The sequence below is a fragment of the Diadema setosum genome, chromosome 1 (assembly GCF_964275005.1).
Source record: "Diadema setosum chromosome 1, eeDiaSeto1, whole genome shotgun sequence".
Taxonomy (NCBI): domain Eukaryota; kingdom Metazoa; phylum Echinodermata; class Echinoidea; order Diadematoida; family Diadematidae; genus Diadema; species Diadema setosum.
Window position 1 is genome coordinate 50,322,807 of NC_092685.1, and position 20,684 is coordinate 50,343,490.

General features: G+C 37.7%; 1 protein-coding gene across 2 annotated transcripts in view; it reads right to left on the reverse strand.

Moving 5' to 3' along the window:
- Positions 1-20,684, reverse strand: part of LOC140231832 (NAD-dependent protein deacetylase sirtuin-2-like) — a 36,604-nt gene that overhangs the window by 10,951 nt on the left and 4,969 nt on the right. The window contains exons 2-7 of one of the 2 annotated variants that reach the window (XM_072311986.1): positions 6,191-6,244; positions 4,644-4,796; positions 3,139-3,180; positions 1,629-1,735; positions 1,016-1,141; positions 1-130 (exon numbers count right to left, since the gene is read on the reverse strand). In XM_072311986.1, coding sequence (XP_072168087.1) covers positions 1-130; positions 1,016-1,141; positions 1,629-1,735; positions 3,139-3,180; positions 4,644-4,796; positions 6,191-6,244 — 612 coding nt within the window. The remainder of the gene's footprint in view (positions 131-1,015; positions 1,142-1,628; positions 1,736-3,138; positions 3,181-4,643; positions 4,797-6,190; positions 6,245-20,684) is intronic. The other variant, XM_072311993.1, reaches the window with a different exon arrangement.

Genomic DNA, 20,684 nt, shown 5'->3' on the forward strand with positions numbered 1-20,684 from the left:
CTCTCATCCATTCCTCTGAGTACTCCTTCCTGCAGTCAGCGTTCAGACAGTGTCCCACATGGAAAGAACCGTGTGCCTCCATTATCTTCTCATCTGGCACCCCTGCGACCCTGTCTAGAGTATCAATGTTCTAGAAAATACACAAAAACGAGCCAAAAAACCCCAAAATAAAGACTCATAGCCAAACTGCTAGCACATATATATTTCACTGGTGATGGGAATATGCTATGAGCGTAAAGCAGCAATGGCATCAGTCTTGTGTTTTAAGATGCTGACTTCATATTGCAGCAAGCCAACTGAATGAGTGTGCTAGCATATTAAAGGACGTTTTGTGTAGCTATTGCAATGTTAAACGTTGACCGCTAAATGATTTCCCCAGGTGGTCCTTTAACCCAATGAAGACTAGTCCCGAGTAAACTCAGGCAAGTGTCTATGGGAAACAAGTGTCACAGCAAAATCAGATCATCCTCAACATGTTTAAGTTTTGTAATAATAATAATTTTAATAATAATTGCATTTATATGGCGCTTCATTCTGACGTTTCTAAGCCAGTAATCAGCAGATGTGTAAGCTAATGACATTGACATAATCATCATCATATAACCTGGGATGGTTTAAACAAATTTAGAATCTTACACTGCTTTCAAATGATGGTAAGATTAATACAGACAAAGCAATGACAAGGTCTCCTCTATTTGCAGGCATGAAAGTTGTCTTCTCTGTAATTGAGGGAATGATAATTGCTTGGATCCACAATATCCAAATTTATTAAAGTATTCAGGGTGTGGACACCCCCCACCTGTAAGCAAGCTATTCAAATCAAGTGTTTCTACTGACTTCATTCCATTGCAACATTTGAAAAGCATCTAGAAAGCATTATTAGGAACAGTACTGGTACCTGGCACAAAAGTTTGCAAGAAATAGGAGGATGGGTATATAACGCAACAGATCCATCTTTTCACACATGAGCAACGTAGAGTTAAGGGGGAAGATGGAACAGCTGAGTTGCACAAACCTGCGTAAAGTGTCGTAGTAAGAGCCCCTTTTCGTGGAGGAGACGAATAAAGAAATGGCAAGGTGTTGGATGAAACTTGCCAGGAAACAGCTCCTTACTCAGCGTGAAGAAGGGTTCTGGATTTTCCTGTTTCAATTCAGGAATAAAGAGACAAACACATCAAATACACACTCACACACACAAACAAACACAAATGATAATTCTAGGTTGATGTTCATTTATGAGCTGTTGTGCAAACACAAGACATGTCTGAGTGTGAAGTTTCACAAAGAGATGGTGAAAAAGTGGTGCATGGATTATGAATGCAAATTTAAAAGATGATACAATAGTCTTTATTTGCTGCACAAAAAACCCTTAGAAATTCAAGAAGCACAACAAGAGGACATATTTCTCTGAATTCAGAAAGAGTCTACATTTCACTCAACATTTAAGGTCCAACATTCAGCCTAATTTCATTTACACATATGAAATTTTACCCCGAACTGTTCTTGTTCCATGCTCAGAGTCCAAACTGATTTACAAACATACATTCTAAATTGACTACTAAAATTAACTTTTTCTTCATTGAATCCTGACTACTTTGAGTGGAATACAACAGTCCATATCTTCTTACCTTGAAAAAGCCAATCTCAAATATGGCCTGTGGATTGGGAAGGTTATACTTTTGTAGGTTGTCATAGAGACCAGTTCCTGGGCTCCTAAAGTCTGGGATCCCAGCAGCTACCAATCACAGAGCATGGACAGAGAGCAAGAAATTAAAAACATTTCTAGTTGCAAAACATACATGAATACAAACATCAAACAAACAAACAAACAAAACTGATGCAATCAATAGAGAAGAATTTGTTGTCATATGGGCCATTCTCCAGTTCTGTCTTAGCATGAAGTAACATAATCATCACTGAAAAAATATTATTCATAGTAAATCAATCAGAATATTTTTGAAGCAATTATAGAAATACTTACAATGATAACGACTACTCTCATTATAGTATTAGACTGACTACAAAACGGAACAGAAATTATAGTACAGTCAAACCTGCCTTAGCGGCCACCTGTCTATAGTGGCCACCTGTCTATAGCGGCCACTGAAAAATCCCCCCCGAGAGAAAAGCCCTGTTAAACACCCTGTGTATAGCGGCCACCTGTCTAACGCGGCCAGCGGCCACAAATTTTGTTTCCCGCGGTAGATTTTAACCTGTCTATAGCGGCCACAGAGCCGGTAATTCAGCGTGTTTTTCTGACTTGTGGCCGTGCCAGACATCCATGGGCAACTTTCAGTGATCGCCACCGCTGCAATCGTCACTTATTCAGTCATAATAATGCACTAGTGTTAAGCTTTCTTCACGGCTGTACAACATGCTACTATAATGTATATGCAACAATTCATGAACACCGGCATTGTTCAATGCATGAAACACACGTGTGCATACGGACGCATGTACATGTACACTAAGTACATATTATACTTATGCGATGTATACAGCGATGATACATGTACATGCATAGGCAATGCAAACATATAGTTGGATAACCTGTCTATAGCGGCCACCTGTCTATAATGGCCACTTTTTTCGTTTCCCTTGGGTGGCCGCTATAGACAGGTTTGACTGTAACACCAGGTAATACATCATTATTTGTCATCATCATGATGATGAAAATGATATAAACAATAACAACAATAATCAAGATAAGATAATGACATCAGCACATTTTCACTTTACAGGTTTGTAACAGATACTGCGGCACAACGGGGAAAAGTACATACATGTAATATATTTCTATTTCTGCAGAGAAAAGTGCTACACACATGTATCACACTCGGGCAGAACTTTCATTATGCACACAGGGTGGATATAAACAGAGCAGTGCATATACAGTGGACTCCCGTTATAACGAAGTCCTCGGGACCGGCAATTTTCTTTCGTTATAACGAAATTTCGTTATAACCGAATGAATAAACAATAAAAATACATAGAGTTGATAATGTTGCGGCCCTAAATTTTATTTCGTTGTAACCGGAATTTCGTTATAACCGTGTTCGTTATAACGGGAGTGCACTGTATCTTAAGAAGCAAAACAGACAATCTACATAATAATGCCAATCTTGCACTGATACTTACATGTAGAGATTCCTGCGCCACTCATGACAATGATATTCTTGCCTGTAATGATATCATGCAAAACAAAGACAGTAGTTTGATTTACGTCAAATCATTATCATATATTGCCAGTATTGTAAAGTAGGATCACATTTAAACATTGCATTACCAAGAACTATATAACTTGTAACATTCATGGGGAATTTTAAGACAATTAAAATCCATTGTTCTCTATGTGAAAAGCTAGTCTGTGGGTAGAACACCAACTGAGGAGAAAATACCATGGTTCATCACGAGCCATGGTAGATTTCATTGCACCTTCTTTGGAGTGACATCATCAAGAGCTATTGAATCCCCCAAGCTGGGAAGATGGTATACTACAGAGCATTATTCATTATCTCATCTGTAAGTTCTAGATCTTGCCCTGCTATGAAGCAGTATCTGCTATCATAGCCCACCCGGTACCGCTACAATTTTTGTAAACCTTTTACTTATTCCACTCTAAGATTGCAATCCATACATTTTACAGGTGTAAAGGAATGGAATTCTATTGATGGTGACCTTAAATCTAGCACTACATTTTCCAGATTTAAAGTATTATATAAACAGAGTGTATTTAGACAGATGGTATCCATGACTGACTAGACCTCCTTTCTTCCTCTACCTTTCTCTTTCTCATCTCTTTTTCTCTGTATACTAAGGATAAATGTGCGAGTGTGTGCGTGTGTGTACTATGTCTGCCCACAAATCAAGCAAAGATATGTTTTTGTGTCAATAACAGATGACTTGAGTACACATTGTGTTATTTTAATTTGGACTAATCTTCTGTGTGTATTAGTCCATATCACAAAAAGTGCTGGTTGATTGTATGTACAGTATTTTATCCTTTTTGGTTTGAGGGCTCCAGCCACAAGCATAAATTTGCTTCTTAGGAGTCCTGGCATGTATTTGTTTCTTGTTTCTTGTACATTGTTTTATATTCTTCCAAATAAAAAATAACTGCAAAAAAATAACTGCAACTGCTACTAGTTGCCACTAGATGTTTATTGAGTGATGACTATTAAAACTCAACAAGTCACAGGGTAATTGATGCAAAAATAATCATCTTGCTCTAAAATTTTCCCTGCATATCCTACATAGGAGAAAAATTAGATGGAACTGATTTGTAGAAACTCAGAAATCAAGGCACAAAAATATGCCAATTTGAGAGAAAAACAAAACCATAAGTTCAGCAATTAAAAGGCTTCAAAAAATCTGCAACTGAAACAGAAAATTACACATGAAGGACAAGGGTTGAAATGAAAGGGAACATTTTACTTAATCTTATGAAACACTAACAACAAATATTCAAAAGTATATGATTGAAAACAAACAAACAAAACAGTACCAAACCATAGGAATGTGATCTTTTTTTTTTTTTTCTTTTTTTTTTTTTTTTTTTTGGGGGGGGGGGAACTTGGTGGGTTGATAGAGATGAATGTGTTTTTTTTTTTTATCAGTTACCATGGTAACCAGCAGTAACTCACATTTTCCCTCCTTGATGTAGTCTGCTACACCCTGTGCTGTGAGTTCTTTCAGCAGCTGCTCTGGCTTGGGCTTGGACTCTGGCTCTGCGGCAGGGTCACCGATGTCCCGGCCGTAGAGGGCAAACCTACCAAACAGCTCTCTCAGCACATCCACTGTATTCCACACACCAGCAAGAACATCACAGATGAATGAGTGATATATCAAAATATGGGTTTCTTACTCTGAGACCAGAACTGTCAGTGACACGATGGACCTAACTGAAATTTTCCTGTAGCTTGATTGTGGGGGGATCATTCCTGAGTGTGAAGTGACTCACATCATTGCAGTTACAAGATTTATGCAATTCATCATTCTATGTAGAAATAATGTTTTGACAGTACATACACCTACAAAATACCTACATTGGTATAGCATAAAACTACTACATATTAATGAAATAAAAAAAAATGTCATTTCTGTATTCACTTTCCATGCATTGTACTTCACAGCATGGAGTACCATGAATCATAAATGGCATAAATCATGTGCTTGTAACCACATGATTCCATCAGATAAACGAGTAAACAAGAAATAAGAAGCAAAGTAACCTTGGAATTCTGTGAGAAGCTGATGCAAACAAATTGACAAGAACATATGTAACACCATTCACAACAGCCTTGACTGACTACATATGATAAAACAATTATGGGCATATATTCTTGAGAAATCGATCCCACAATGATTCAAATAATACATCATCCCATAAGTCTATGGCAGCCAGTGGCATATCTAGGGAAGACGGCGCCCGGGGCAAGCGCGAAAATTTCGCCCCTAATTTCTGAAAAAGTGTTCAACCCCAAACCTATCCCGGGAGGGACTTTAAACAAAGTCCACGTGATATGCTTTTTCAAGCACTTAAAAGGTGTCTTTTTGAGGGTGATTTAAATGTAATGAATTTTCATAAATTTTGGCGAGCGAACGCGAGCGAGCGGAAAATTTTTGTATTTCAGCTTACAAAACATGGTATTGTCATTTTTTGTTTATCAAATTTTACAATTCTAATCAAGATATAGTGACGGCCTTATAGATAATATAAAATAATATAAAATGACATGTGTGAACACAATAGACATTGTCATTTTGTCCGCGTCATCATCATGTTTTGTTCTTATCTTCTTTTTTATGTAAATTTTGGTGAGCGAGCCGAAAATTTTTGTATTTCAGCTTACAGAACATGGAATTCTCTTCTTCCTGATTTGGTTTTCTGCCCCCCCCCCCCATTTTTGTTTTCTTCTTCTTCTTTTCTTCTTTTTTTTTTTCTTTTTTTCTTCTTCGTTTTTTTTTTTTTTTCCGTTTTTTGCGCCCCCAAGGAGTGGCGCCCGGGGCACATGCCCCCCTTGCCCCCCCCTAGATACGCCACTGATGGCAGCAACATCTGAAGTTACAATTTAAACCACAGAAAAGGCTACTCAAAAAACTAATTACAACACATTCATATGCACCATAACATAAAATAAAAATCCCTTTCTTCCCCATCCATTGAGAGAATCTAAAGTTTTCTACTTACTCTGAGATGCTCCAGATTCCTCACTTTCATCTCCTTGCACTCCTGCTGTTTCTTCTGTCATTAAAAATAGAGGAAAAGGGGTCTCAGTTTTCTTATTTCACAGTAACTGATGCTTAGATTATGAAGCATAATACAGTCTAGCACCATGCTTCTCTTTAAACATTTTTCAACTTTTAAGGCCCACTATGGCTCCAACAAGATTTTTCTAGGCCCATAATTAGATCAAATATGATTTTTTTTTTTTTTTTTTTTTTTTTTTTTTTAGCACACCTTACCTAAGACTCATACCAGACTCATTCCAAACCCATGTTTTGTGCCATAGTAGGTTTGGAGCCTATATCATCTGAGGTAAATACAGTGCCACCACCTTCGAAGGTTGTGCCGTGTTTTGGGAGACTCTAAACAGGGGAATTATAAGACTAAGTTCCATGTTGCTACTCGGTAAAAGATAAGGTGCACTACTCAACTTGGGTTCACCTCCCTGAATAGAGCACTGCTATTTTTAACCTTGTGCGAAATCTTGTACCGTACTAGTACTTGTGACTTCTGACCAATCAAAATTGAGGTTTCATCAAATGAGGTATAGGTTTCCTAAATACCATATATTTTGCAAAAAGAAATACACATAACTGATCATTTAATCAAAGATCAGATGATTTACATATCAATCAACATAGGATAAGGAGGTATTTAGGTCTCAGCCTGAATGCAGATAAACTGGGGGCAGATCAATCATTGAGTACCATATTATTCCAAGGGCAAAGCTAAAGATAGCCTTTTGTCAAGGCCCTCTCGCTGTAATGGGCGAGCGAAGCGAGCCCAGCCGAGCGCGCTAGCGCGAGGGCCTTTTGAGATCTGCTTCACACATTATTATTCATGGAACGTGAACCCTTCTGAATACTCATTTTAATGGCTTCCGGTCAACCAATGGAATGGCGCGCTCCCCGCATCCTCAGCCTTGGTGGTCATGCCTGTTCACATGCATCACTGACCACCCGAGGAGGTCTGCCACGGAACTCTACACACTCTGTGTGTAGAGTTCTGTGAGGTCTGCGGCAGCGGCGTGCATTCGCTCTATTCAAATCGGGTTCGAGCAGACAGACATGCTGATTGGACCCCGACTTTTGCTCCCAAAATCGGGGAGCAAAAGTCGGTAATTCAAAGGGCTAACAAAAGGATGCGAAGCAGATCTCAAAAGGCCCTCGCGCAACCCACTCAGCTGGGCTCTCTTCACCATACAGCGAGAGGGCCTTGACAAAAGGCTAAGCTAAAGAGGGCCCGTTGCATGAAAGTTACAATTATGGTAACTTTGCCATCAAATGGTAACTTCCATAGAATTCTTGATTTTGATTGGCTGTTGAGTATTGTTACCATGGTAGTTACCATTGGATGGCAAAGTTACCATAATTGTAACTTTTATGCAACGGGCCCCAGATCAGATAGGCCGAGTGTTTTGCGCAAGGGTGGGGTGGTGCATGTACCTACAAGGTTTTCTTTATTTGATGGAACAGTGAAACTTAAAACAATTAAACAAAAGCAAACAGAAGAAAACTGACCAGAAATGAATATAATTTATTAGTGGAAAAATGAGCAAAGAAAATGGGATTCCATCGGGATTCGAACCAGGAGACCTCCCAATCCCGATGGAATCCCATTTTTTTTTATGCCTCCGCCACGAAGTGGTGCCGGAGGCATTATGTTTTCGGGTTGTCCGTCCGTCCGTACGTCCGTCCGCTTTCGTTTACGCGATAACTTGAGTAATATTGACTGGAATTTTACCAAACTTGGTCCAAGTATAAAGTATGATGGGGCAATTAATTGGTAAGATTTTGGGTGAAATCAGCCAAAGGTCAAAGGTCAAAGGTCAAATCATGAAATTGTATCCGTTTACGCGATAACTCAAGACTGGATCGAGCAAATTTCACCAAACTTTGTCGGAGGATGATGTATGATGGGGCAATTACTTGATAAGTTTTTTACTGAAATCGGACAGAGGTCAAAGGTCAAAGATCAAGGTCAAATCCTACAATTTATCTGTTTACGTGATAACTCAAAACTGGATGAAGCAGCTTTCACCAAACTTGGTCCAAGGATGATGTATGATGGGACAATTAGTTGAGTAGATTTTAGTGACATCGGCAAGAGGTCAAAGGTCAAAAGGTCAAGGTCAAATGCTAAAAATGTTGCTATTTCCCTCATATCTATGCAATGCCCAAAGGTATTTTCTTGAAACTTAGTGTAGACATGTACTACTGTGTAAAGATTCTCTAAAGAGAGTTTCATGTCATAAGGTCAAAGGTCAAAAGGTCAAAGGTTAGGTGAAAATGTTGCAATATCTTTTTTCTCGGAAATGGTTCAATGTATCTTCTTGGAACTTGGTGCATACGCATGTACTGACTGGCAGGGATTATCTAGGGAATTGAGGGGTGGTGGGTCAATAGTCAGGGGGGTCAAAGGTCAAGGTCAACTCCTCAAAATTTTACTATTTCCCTCATATACTAGTATATGCAATGCTTGCATTATTAGTTTTAAAACTTAATACATACATGCATTACCTAATGGAGATTCTCTGGGAAATTTTTAGCCAGAAGGTCAAAGGTCAAAGGTTAAGGGTCAAAGGATAGGTTTCAGTGCCCCCCTCCCCCCAAAAAAAAAAAAAAAACTATTTTGTACTTTAATTACACTCTTTCTTCATACCTTGGAAATTACTCAATGCATAAACTTATAAAAGGGTCCGTCAGAAGTCAAATAAAAATTCTCAATTCCCTAAATATGTGTACCTGCACTCTTAGACAATTATAGCATACCCAGTTCAAGGAAAGAGAACATTCAAGATATTTCTGACAAACCTGTCATTTCAATATTTTGCCAATTATGTGAAACTGTCATCACACATTGTGAAGACATTGTACTATACACCTATTGGAAGAATCATGCATTATGGCGGAGGCATCAGTCGCCATAGCGACATTTCTAGTTATTGTTTGTTCTTACTGTGTCGGTAAAAATGACCTCGGATTATGTGTCAAGAGCCAACTCCTTTATGTGAGAAATTATTTTATTTATCCATCATTAGCTTTGGTCTTTCGGCAACCTATCCGTCTCACAAGGTCTGCCGTGGCGAGACAATTTTTTTTTTTTGTCAATCCAGAAGCAAGAATTACAAATTTTCATACATTGGGCAATTATTCTTTTTTATTTTCTTATTTATTAATTAGGTGATCTGAGTATCCTTCGGATCACCTTCTGTATCTGTACTGATTCTTTCTTTATTTCTCCTCAAAAGTTGTGCAGAGGTTAGCTCAGAAAGTGCATTGCCTACCAATGTCAAACTTATACAATATATGTATCGTGTCCAAAAGACGACAATCGAACTAAAATCAAAGTGATCAGTCGACCGTGACGTCACTATGACGTCATTATATGAAAACACATTCTCATTCATATCTCATTAATGGAACGGAATTTCTCAATGAAATTTACGTCACATATATTTCAAGTCAAGCGCATTCCACTCATATTCTCAAAATTCAGATTTACGCTTAGGACGCGCGCATACGCGCGTGTTGAAATATTTGTATGCTCAAATTGAGCTCAAATTTTTTTTGCACACATTTCAGACCATTTGGAGCATTTTTTGAAAAATTGAAAAAATTGGACAGACGCGTACGTGCACGTGCATATACGCACGCACAGCTCATATGCAATAGAAATTTCCCGTTTTTTCACATGGATCGGATGTCTGAAATGTCAAGGAATATTTCTACCAAGTTTCAAGTCAATCCGAGTCAATATGACGTCATATGGGCCTGTCAAAGTTGAAATTCCGCGCGCGCGTCAATGGCGATATACAGTGCAACTATGCCAAAAAACCGTCAATTTTAAATCCGATTTTACTCCTCAGGATGGACGGTGACCCCCCATTTTCTTTACATATTTTGAAAGCTGATGAGTTGTACATGTCATTTCATGGGTTGTCGATACTGAAAAAATGATTAAAAGATATCAAATTTCTTAATAAAGTAAAAAAAGTAAATTTTCTAAATGACGTCATCAAATTTCACGTTCACTCGAGTGTATCTCACTTATCCTTTGCCGATTTTCACCCAAATTTCAGTATGTTGTAGCTTATTTAATGGTCTTTCATAAATGTTCGACACAATTTTGATTGGGTGACGGCATCACCTCGTAAAAATGGATTGAATGTAATCTTGTCAAATTTGACCAGTTTACGTGTTAACTCTATGGGAGTGCAGTTTTTCCGGAAATGAAAATTGGCATGACTATCTTTGTCGAGCACTAGCTCACTTATGCTTCGGTGAATTTCTCCCAGATTTTAATATGATGTAGCTGAGACTTTGGGCTATCGGTTATGTGCCCTTCGTTTTTTCATACGACGTCGGCATCACGTCAAAAAATTTGGTTGAAATTAAAGCTTATCTTCGATGTATTGAGATATTTCTTTCTTTCTGCAACTTTCTTTGCAATAACTCAAGAAAGACAGCCCCTATCACCCCCATATTTTGCATATGTTTACTTCATGTTACGTACATTATTTCATAAAATAACAACTACTTGATCGGACACCATCTTCGGTATGTAAATTAGGGTCAAAGGTCATAAATATTTCATCCTGTATCTTAGTAAATACATGTCTTATCTTTCTCATATTTTGCACACGTAAAGACCATGTTACAAGGATCATTTCACAAAATAACTACTTTTTGCTCAGATGCCATCTTGTCTGTGCAAAGTGGGGGCAAAGGTCATATGTACTTTTTTTCTGTACCTTCGTTATGACGTGTTATCTCTATGGGAGGGAATTTTTCTAGATGTGAAAGTTGACATGATTGTCTTTATCGAGCACTAGCTCACTTACCCTTCGGTGAATTTCTCCCAGATTGTAATATGTTGTAGGCCCAAAACCACTATTTCGGCGCAATTGGTCAAAAATCGTGTCGCTTATGTTCCTACTCACCTAGGAGAGATAAAAAGCACTTTCAAAATGCCCCTGTGATTTTATGTGATGCCAAGGGACATATAAACAAAAACTGAAATCATTTCGAAGGCGAAATTATACCACTAAGTCATTGGTGGAGGGTTAAGTTCGGCCAACAGGCTTAAAAGTGCATGTCGCCAACGATGATTTTTAATGTTTTCTCAACTTTGTGGGAAAATATGAGCATAAAGAGGAAGCTTACTCACGGTTTCAGATAAGTGGCTTAAGGTTCTATGAAAACCTAACACAACTTTTTAAACTAACTATTCTTTATCAACAAAATAACTGATGGAAATGTGTCGCCAGATCCGCTGAAACTTACGTTACCATCTTTGTACTGCCAACTTGGTTATGCTATTACAGTGAGTACTACACAATTGTATTGTTTTTCTGACCAAAAGGGGTGTAAGTTTATGTTCAAAGATATTTCATCACTCAGCTTCAAAAGACATGCGACTGCTAATCTCGCAAATATAGATTTTAAAAAGGTAGATTTAAGAGAAGTAACATACGTTACCATGTTTGTAAAAACTATGAAGGTGCATGGCTCTGAATGATTGTTCCAGAGTTGAGACTAATGGAGTAGATTGTCCTCATACCCATGGGTGGCAAAAGATTCATTATTATGTTGCTAACTAATACGATTTAATCCACAAGTGTAACATACGTGATGTAACTTACGTTACCACCAAATGACAGAAAGCTTAATTACACCATTAATTACCACCTAAATGTACATTTCTCGGATCTGTGCCGTCGATTTGAGGTCATGGGATAGCTCAGCAACTTCTTTCAATGGCATCTTGAGCATTGGCAGCGCGCAAAATACCTTTACATGATGTGTTGAAAAAATGAGTAAGGATTTGATTGTTGGAAATGTGTTGTTGTTTTTCATAGAATCATGCTTTACTTCTGTTTATTGTGTCTTTATTAAGTCAGTAGATTCCACCGTAAAAATCCAGTTATTGCTTTGCTGTACAGGCTTATTCTTTTGAAATAAATCACTCAATTTATTACGTAACGTATGTTTCAAATTTTGGTAACGTAAGTTTCAAGATGTTGTCATGTTGATAACAGACAATCCACAGAAAAGCCCATTTAATTTGAGACAATTTAATTGTTGCAGTTATGATGTTGATGAGTTTCTCCGTCAAAACATATCAAATTTATTTACAGCTGTATGTTCTTGTTTGTTAGGAGGATGCAGTAAAAGGGGACATAATCATAGTATCTTTGAAAAAAATCGTTTGGTGGGCGTTGATGTTCAACTTGGCTTTAATGATGTCATATTCCAGGTATAAACAATGAATTTAACATTGTTTCAAGAAAATTCAATGAATAGCTAATAAACTTAGGGATTACGCAGATCTCTACTTCAAAACTATTGGATCAGGTCCCTGCATTAATATAGTAACGTAAGTTTCTAGTTTTGGTAACGTAAGTTTCATCAATTCATGTCATTGAAAAAGGATATTTTAGAGAATGTGCGTGGATAAAAATAACATTTAATTGTTCTAGAAGTATAGTTGAAGGAATTCCATAGGGAAATAAGTCTTTTCAATTATATCTATCTTCGGTTATCATAAATCAATATGGTGACTTACTACTACCTGACTATTTTTAACGGAGAAAATTAACTCAAATTTGTGTCGTTATATTGTTGATGATCTCAAAATGAAGAAAAGGTAACAAAAATACATGTGCATTAAAGAAATGTAATTTTAACTGTTACTGAGTATACCATCATAGATCAGGCCTACATGATAATTATAGTGATGTATGTTTCAGTAAGATATTTGTTTAAGACATCAACATTTTTTTGTTCTTCCTTCTCGTTGAAGTTAATGCAGTTGCAATGGGGAAGAGCAGTGCTACGATTAAAACCCCATATATAGGGAACGTATAAGCTGCAATCAGACTGGCGAAAAATCATATCTCTAAGCAAAGATTCAAGAAAAAAAAAACCATGTACCCGTCGCGTAGTTGACAAAAAAAAAAAGAAGCAAAGTCACGCATCTTTTTTTTTTATTTACCCTACCAGGGTAACTATAGGGGAGGGGGTTCGAGGTCCCCCGCCCCTTTGCCAGCAGTCAAAATATAAACAAAAGGAAATAAAAAGAAAAAAATGAATCGCAGAATCCTCCTCCCCAGTTTCAAATAAACAAATAAAAAAACATGAAATTTGGCTTGTACTGGCAGCATAGAATTTAAAGCTGAAGCCTTTCTTTATATTTCTTCAATTTTCTTTTCTTTCTTTTTTTTTCTTGCTTGTCAGTCGATGAAATCCGGTAAAAGAAATTAAACAAAAGAAAAAATGGCATGGGAGCTTTTATTTTTCTCCCTGTCAGGTGATTAAAACTGGAAGTAGTCGACTTTTTCTAACTCTGACCCCATCCCCCACCCCATGAAAATCCTACTTACGGGCCTGCCTGTAATCATTATCAGTACCTTTGTTGTGCATGTATAGCAACTTGTCCTTTCACTTTTCTTTTGAAAGATTCAAAAACATTTCTCCATGCAGGAGACAATTTCCAGATACGGCAAGAATTATTAATGCAAGACTTGTTATTCTTGTTATAGTTGTGGATTATACTGTCTTATGCATACATTACAAGGACATTCGAGTACATCATTTCACTAATGACAATTTCATTCATCCTACCCAGTATTGTGCTAATGCAACTATGTAATTTGACGTTATTTCATCGACCTCATTTGCCATAGTCAACTCAGTAAAGTGGTCATTTATTTAATTAACAAAGAACATTTCTTGTTTCCTTCTGTCCATATTATCTCTTGTTTACCGAGTTCAGAAATTTCAAATGCAAGCAATACGGCGTTATTGTTCATTATGAAGCACTTTAATAGTGTAACCATCTCGTTTCTGCCGTTTCTTGTTTCATACAAGTGTTAAAATTTTGTGAATACTATTGTATTGAAACTGCTATTTTCAAACTGTTCCTGCATATAATAACTGTTTCGACAGCAAAGTTATGGAGTCTGTAAAGTTATGGATTCGAAACATATCTTTCAACAGCATGAAGTGACAGCTGAAGATAACAAGTTACAAGACATCAGTATGAAGATAACACGTTACAAGACGTCAAGCATACAAAAACTTCCATTATGATAAAATTGAAGTGAAACCTACGTTACCCACCACTCGTTTTATATTACACGCACATCATGACAATATTTTCGTCCGTGAAAGCACGTGAAAGCATGTTCCCAACTCTTATCATTTTAATGCCATAAATTCATAAGTATGAAGCCAATTGTCTTCAAAATATCAACAGTAACGGATTAATGTTCTACTCCAGAGTTTATACGCGGACATGTTATAAAGTCTTGCAGTTTTACAACTATTTCAATTGTAATTTTTCAGAATTGTATCACCATGATATTGCGACATCTTGTTATGATATACGTTCACTGAGAGTTGACGAGAAATTAATGTAAGAATATTATACCAAAACCAAAAAGAAAAAGTACCAAAATCAGTTGCACATGTAGTAGTATTATCTTTGTAACTTACGTTACATTAACGTGAAACATACGTTACGTGGAATCTGACGAATATATTTTTGCGCACATAGATTCACATGTTTCATCGATGATACTCAAGAATTGGCTGGCAATTTGGGACTGATAAATGTTGAAAATATTTTCTGAAGAAAGTCTGACATCAAATTATCGAGAAAACAAATGAACATTACATGAAATAAGATTTAACACAATAGGACATGCTGTGTTCAGTATAGCATACAGGTCATTTGCCATCCTTCCCATCTGCAGGCAGCATTTACAAACATGGCAGCCGATGGTATACTTCACATCTGACGCATAATTATCTCAATCATAGACTGTAGTCACCAATCTTAAAGCATTTGAAATAGAATGACATTGGTAACGTATGTTACATGATGAAATCTACGCCCTATGAAAGAAATTATCACACCACAAAAATAAAGCAAGATTGTGTGTTCATATTTTTCAACTACAAACTTGAATATTTGTGTCATGGATTGGTATAAAAATGAAACCTATTCTAAAAACTTTAATTTTCGCGTTTTGCGTTTGTCCAATTGTGCCGAAATAGTGGTTTTGGGCCTGTAGCTGAGACTTTGCGCTATCGTCAGTGTGCCTTTTGTTTTTCATACGATGTCGGGAACATGCTAAAAAACTTGGTTGAAATTAAAGCTTATCTTCGATGTATTGAGATATTTCTTTCTTTTTGCAACTTTCTTTGCAATAACTGAAGAAAAACAGCCTCTATCACCCCCATATTTTGCACATGTTTAGTTCATGTCACGTACATTATTTCAAAAAACAACAACTACTTGATCGGACACCATCTTGGGTATGTAAATTAGGGTCAAAGGTCATAAATGTTTCATCCTGTATCTTGGTGAATACTTGTCCTATCTTTCCCATATTTTGCACACACAAAGACCATGTTACAAGAATCATTTCACACAATAACCACTTTTTGCTCAGATGCCATCTTTGGTGTGCAAAATGGGGTCAAAGGTCAAATATACTTCATTCTGTATCTTCGTTAGTGCATACAGAATTCGGTTAAAAGATGGCAGGTCTGACTCCCTTTTCTAAATGAGACTCCAAACATCACATGGCCAATGTCCCCTCAACACAGATGAAACCTGTATGGTCATGCCTATTGGGATCAGGACTCAAATCACTGATTTCCCAACAGATCGGATCACCTAATTTGTCAGTGTTGACAAATTCCGAATCTAGTATTATTGTTGTTTTTTTTCAGTTGAAATTTGCACTGTTGTATATTGTATCAGCACTGCATGATTTCGGGCAACTTGAAATATTTAGCACTCATCTGGTTAGGCTTGAATTCATGGCAGAAAAAAAAAATGAATAAAACAAAACAAAACAAAACAAAAAACCAAACAAACAAACATGACAAGTACGTGTGCTCCTTTTTTCAGTTTTCACATCACGTTCTTTTGTTAGATGAGGGACACTCATAACATGCCTAAAAGGAACCCAGGAATCTGACATTCATGTGAGAACAATTTCGGCTTTTGCTCAATTTCGAGCCCCCGAGTAATGACCTATGTTCTATGTTCTATTCAAAAGACAGCAAACATTGCATACTAATGATAATGTACTTTTTGAGATTCTGTTTTTATGATATTAATGCTTGTCAAGAATACATATGGCATTTTGCTGACGTGATGATTTTATGTGACGGAGATATCTTTGATAATTCTTGCAAACATCTTACAGTTTCGGTTGAGATCGGGCTTCAGGTTTCCAACTTTTTTTGAAGATTTTTTTTTTTTAATGAGATAATTGTAAAAAATCCAGGTGTGAGTTTCGTCAATCTATCTCCTTCTACAAATGAAATTTGTTAAGATGGATACTGCTGATCTGTAAATTAACAAAAATGTCGGAAAAGGAGCCAGTGGGACTCGAATCTGTCATCTTTTGTTTTCCGGGCAGCGACACTACAACCAGGCCGTCTCTGGTTTCCGGTAGTGACACGATGAACTTGGAACAAATACCCAAGCTTCAAATTTCCGACTTTGTTATTCGGACAAGACATGTTAAATGAAAGAAGGATATTATTCAGAGGGGTGAAGGTTAAGGTGTGAGTTTTTTCAGTTTGTCTCCCTCTACAAATTGAATTTGTAAAGATTGCAACTGTTGATCTGGTGTATTTAAAATTAACAAACCTGTCGGAAAAAAGGAACCAGTGGGACTTGAATCTCTCATCTACTGCTTTCTGGGCAGCGACACTACCACCAGGCTTTGAACATGTGTCTGTGTGTGTGTGTGTGTGTACATGTATTGGTATTCTAACTGGTGACCTCTATAAAACAAAGAGAACAAACCGTCACCACTTGGAATTCAATAGGTCATCAGTTGTCAACAATCAACGCGGTTTATTCCGTCAATGGAAGTTGTGAGGTAATTCAATAGATTTTTTTCCCAAGTCATCGGCTTGAATGCCGATACAAGTTTGTGTGTGTTTGTTTGTGTGTGTGTGTGTGTATCTGTGTGTGTATGTGTGTGCGTGTGTGTGTGTGTGTGCGTGTGTGTGCGTGGTGTTACTTTATGCGTGTTTGGAGTTGAGCTTCGTTGTGTTCTGCGAAACAAGTTAAATGAAAAAGAATGCACCAAAACAAAAACAAAAACAAAAAACAAAAAACCGAACAAGGGAATGAATCAGGGAATAAAAAAGAATATAATATCCGGCTTTATTAGCATTTTTTTTTTACACTGATCTTTGTTCACTTCTTATTGAACAAAGACCAAATACATTGTAGCTTCACGGAATGCATGCAATGAAAATGATGGTCGTTGAGTTTCTACCACTTTGCATATCATGATATGAATATCAAAAGTCAGTGGCAGTTACAACATAGGTCGAACGAGGGAAGAACAGTGTACAAGACTTCTATAGCAAATACCGAAGGCAGAAGGCACGCCTGACGGATGAAAAAGAATTAAATGCTTTTCAGACATCAACAAGGCATAAAGGAGAGAATAGAAAATATGTGTTTGTCTGCTTTTGGAGCGGGAGTGTTTGTACTTCCCACACACCTCAACTTTGGACATCCGTTGTGGAATAAAGCGGGATCTTCCCTTCCTATTGTCACCCTCAAGGCTTCCCACCCATGAAGGGAGATTTTTTTTTTTTCATTCTCTCTTCTTTTCTTTTCTTCTCCCTATCAACAAATAAATTTAATAGGGATCAAAGAAGCATTGGCGCATACTATTAACATTCCCAATTGCAATAGTTTTAGAGTTTGAATTTCTGTATACACCTTATGAGAATTAATTGCCAACAATATTTCAGCGCAACGATTGGTGAAGAAAGAAACCATTTTTGCTTCAAACATTTCTCACTAAGTAAAGAAATCTATGTCATCTTTCACGTAGGATAGGGACTATACTCAAGCTATTTCCTAATACTAGGGTGCGGTATTTTTGCAAAGAGTGTAAACTCGCGGCTCGGTATACAATGTAAAAGATATAGTAAAAGCAGTGACAAGATATAGAACAGGAGGTTAGAATTCATCGAAATAATGGCTTTATACGTTTTCATAATGAACATGTTTTTATGCCTCCGCCACGAAGTGGTGCCGGAGGCATTATGTTTTCGGGTTTTCCGTCCGTCCGTACGTCCGTCCGCTTTCGTTTACGCGATAACTTGAGTAATATTGACTGGAATTTTACCAAACTTGGTCAAGTATAAAGTATGATGGGGAAATAACTGGATTAGATTTTGGGTGAAATCGGCCAAACGTCAAAGGTCAAGGTCAAATCATGAAATTGAATACGTTTACGCGATAACTCAAGACTGGATCGAGCAAATTTCATCAAACTTGTCGGAGGATGATGTATGATAGGACCATTACTTGATTAAATTTTCAGTGAAATCGGACAGAGGTCAAAGGTCAAAGATCAAGGTCAAATCCTAAAATTTATCTGTTTACATGATAACTCAAAACTGGATGAAGCTGCTTTCACCAAACTTGGTCCAAGGATGATGTATGATGGGGCAATTACTTGAGTAGATTTTAATGACATTGGCAAGAGGTCAAAGGTCAAATGGTCAAGGTCAAATGCTAAAAATGTTGCTATTTCCCCCATATCTATGCAATGTCCGAAGGTATTTTCTTGAAACTTAGTGTAGACATGTACTACTGCGTAAAGATTCTTCAGAGAGAGTTTCATGTCATAAGGTCAAAGGTCAAAAGGTCAAAGGTTAGGTGAAAATGTTGCAATATCACTTTTCTGGCAAATAGTTCAATGCATCTCGAACATGGAACTTGGTACATACGCATGTACTGACTGGCAGGGATTATCTACGGAATTTAGGGGTCATGGGTCAATAGTCAAAGGTCAAGGTCAACTCCTCAAAATTTGACTATTTCCCTCATACTAGTATATACAATGCTTGCATTATCAGTTTTAAGACTTAATATATGAAGTGTTTGTTCGCAAAAACTGATAAGTCCATTTTTGAAGATTTTGAAGTACGGTCTCTGTTATAAAGTACAAAATAATACCTTCTAAATGATATATTGGTCACTACATATAAAGGTACATTTTTGAAGTTATGGTCAAAAGAAGCAAACATTTTCTCATTATTCTCTTTATTTTTCTGGACCTTTAATCGCGAATATCTCCATTTGGCAAATATGGACTTATCGGTTTTTGCGAACAAACTCTTCATATACATGCATTACCTAATGGAGATTCTCTGGGAAATTTCAAGCCAGAAAGTCAAAGGTTAAGGGTCAAAGTCTAGGTTTCAATGCCCCCCCCCCAAAAAAAAAAAAAAAAAAAAAAAATTGTACTGTAGTTACACTCTTTCTTCATACATGTACCTTGGAAATTACTCAGTGCATAAACTTATAAAAGGGTCAGTCAGAAGTCAAGTAAAAATTCTCAATTCCCCAAGTATGTGTACCTGCACTCATGACCCCGTTTACAGTGCGAGGCTCGGCCGCGGCCGAGTCCAGCCCCGCTTCAGTGTAAACGCGCAAAAGGCCAAATGCGAGGCCAAAATTGGCCTCGCATTTGGCCTCGCTCTGGAGGTGGTCTCGGCCGCGGCTCAGCCGCGGCCGAGCCGCGGCCGAGCCCAGCCTTTTCTTGGTGTAAACGCAAACTGGGCCAAATGCGCGGCCAATTGCGCGGCCAGTTTTAGTCTGGCTTCCAAACCCTCTGCCTGTATCTTTCGCTGTTCAGGATATTAACCCTCTCAACGTCGAAAACTAGTATAGTTTAAGGTGGTTTTGTCCTGCAAAGGATTTTTTTCCTTCGGCAAAGGCCTTTGCCCGAACGGCGACTTCGTCGCCACGGAATTCAGTTGGCAAAGGGTCTGAAAACCAGACAATACCAAATTGCGTTAGTTTACAAGCAGGGCGCCACTACGACCAAATAATGAAAGGTTTGAATCGAAAGCGCGGCCGAGCCCAGCAGTGTAAACGGACAAAATTGCGAGGCTCGGCCGCGCAATTGAGGCCGGGCTCGGCCGCGGCTCGGCCCCGCACTGTAAACGGGGTCTTAGACAATTATAGCGAACCCAGCTCAAGGAAAGTGAACATTCAAGATATTTCTGACAAACCTGTCATTTCAATATTTTGCCAGTTATGTGAAACTATCATCACACATTGTGAAGACTTTGTACTATACACCTATTGGGAGAATCATGCATTATGGCGGAGGCATCAGTCGCCATAGCGACATTTCTAGTTTTTGTGCTCATTTTTCCACTAAACAATTAAACATTTAAACTTATTAACAATACACTGTCTAGATGTTGGGCCATACATAACATTACTCTCCCCTCGTAGTGTCTAGAGTAGACCCTAACATGTTATGTCAGACCCTAGCCTAGAAAAAATCTATAGCTGCAGAAGCCACCAAAGATATTATGCCCAATGCTAGACAGAAAAATTTGTATGTCCGGAGGAGTCTTTTATCATTCTTTTAAATTTACTTTAT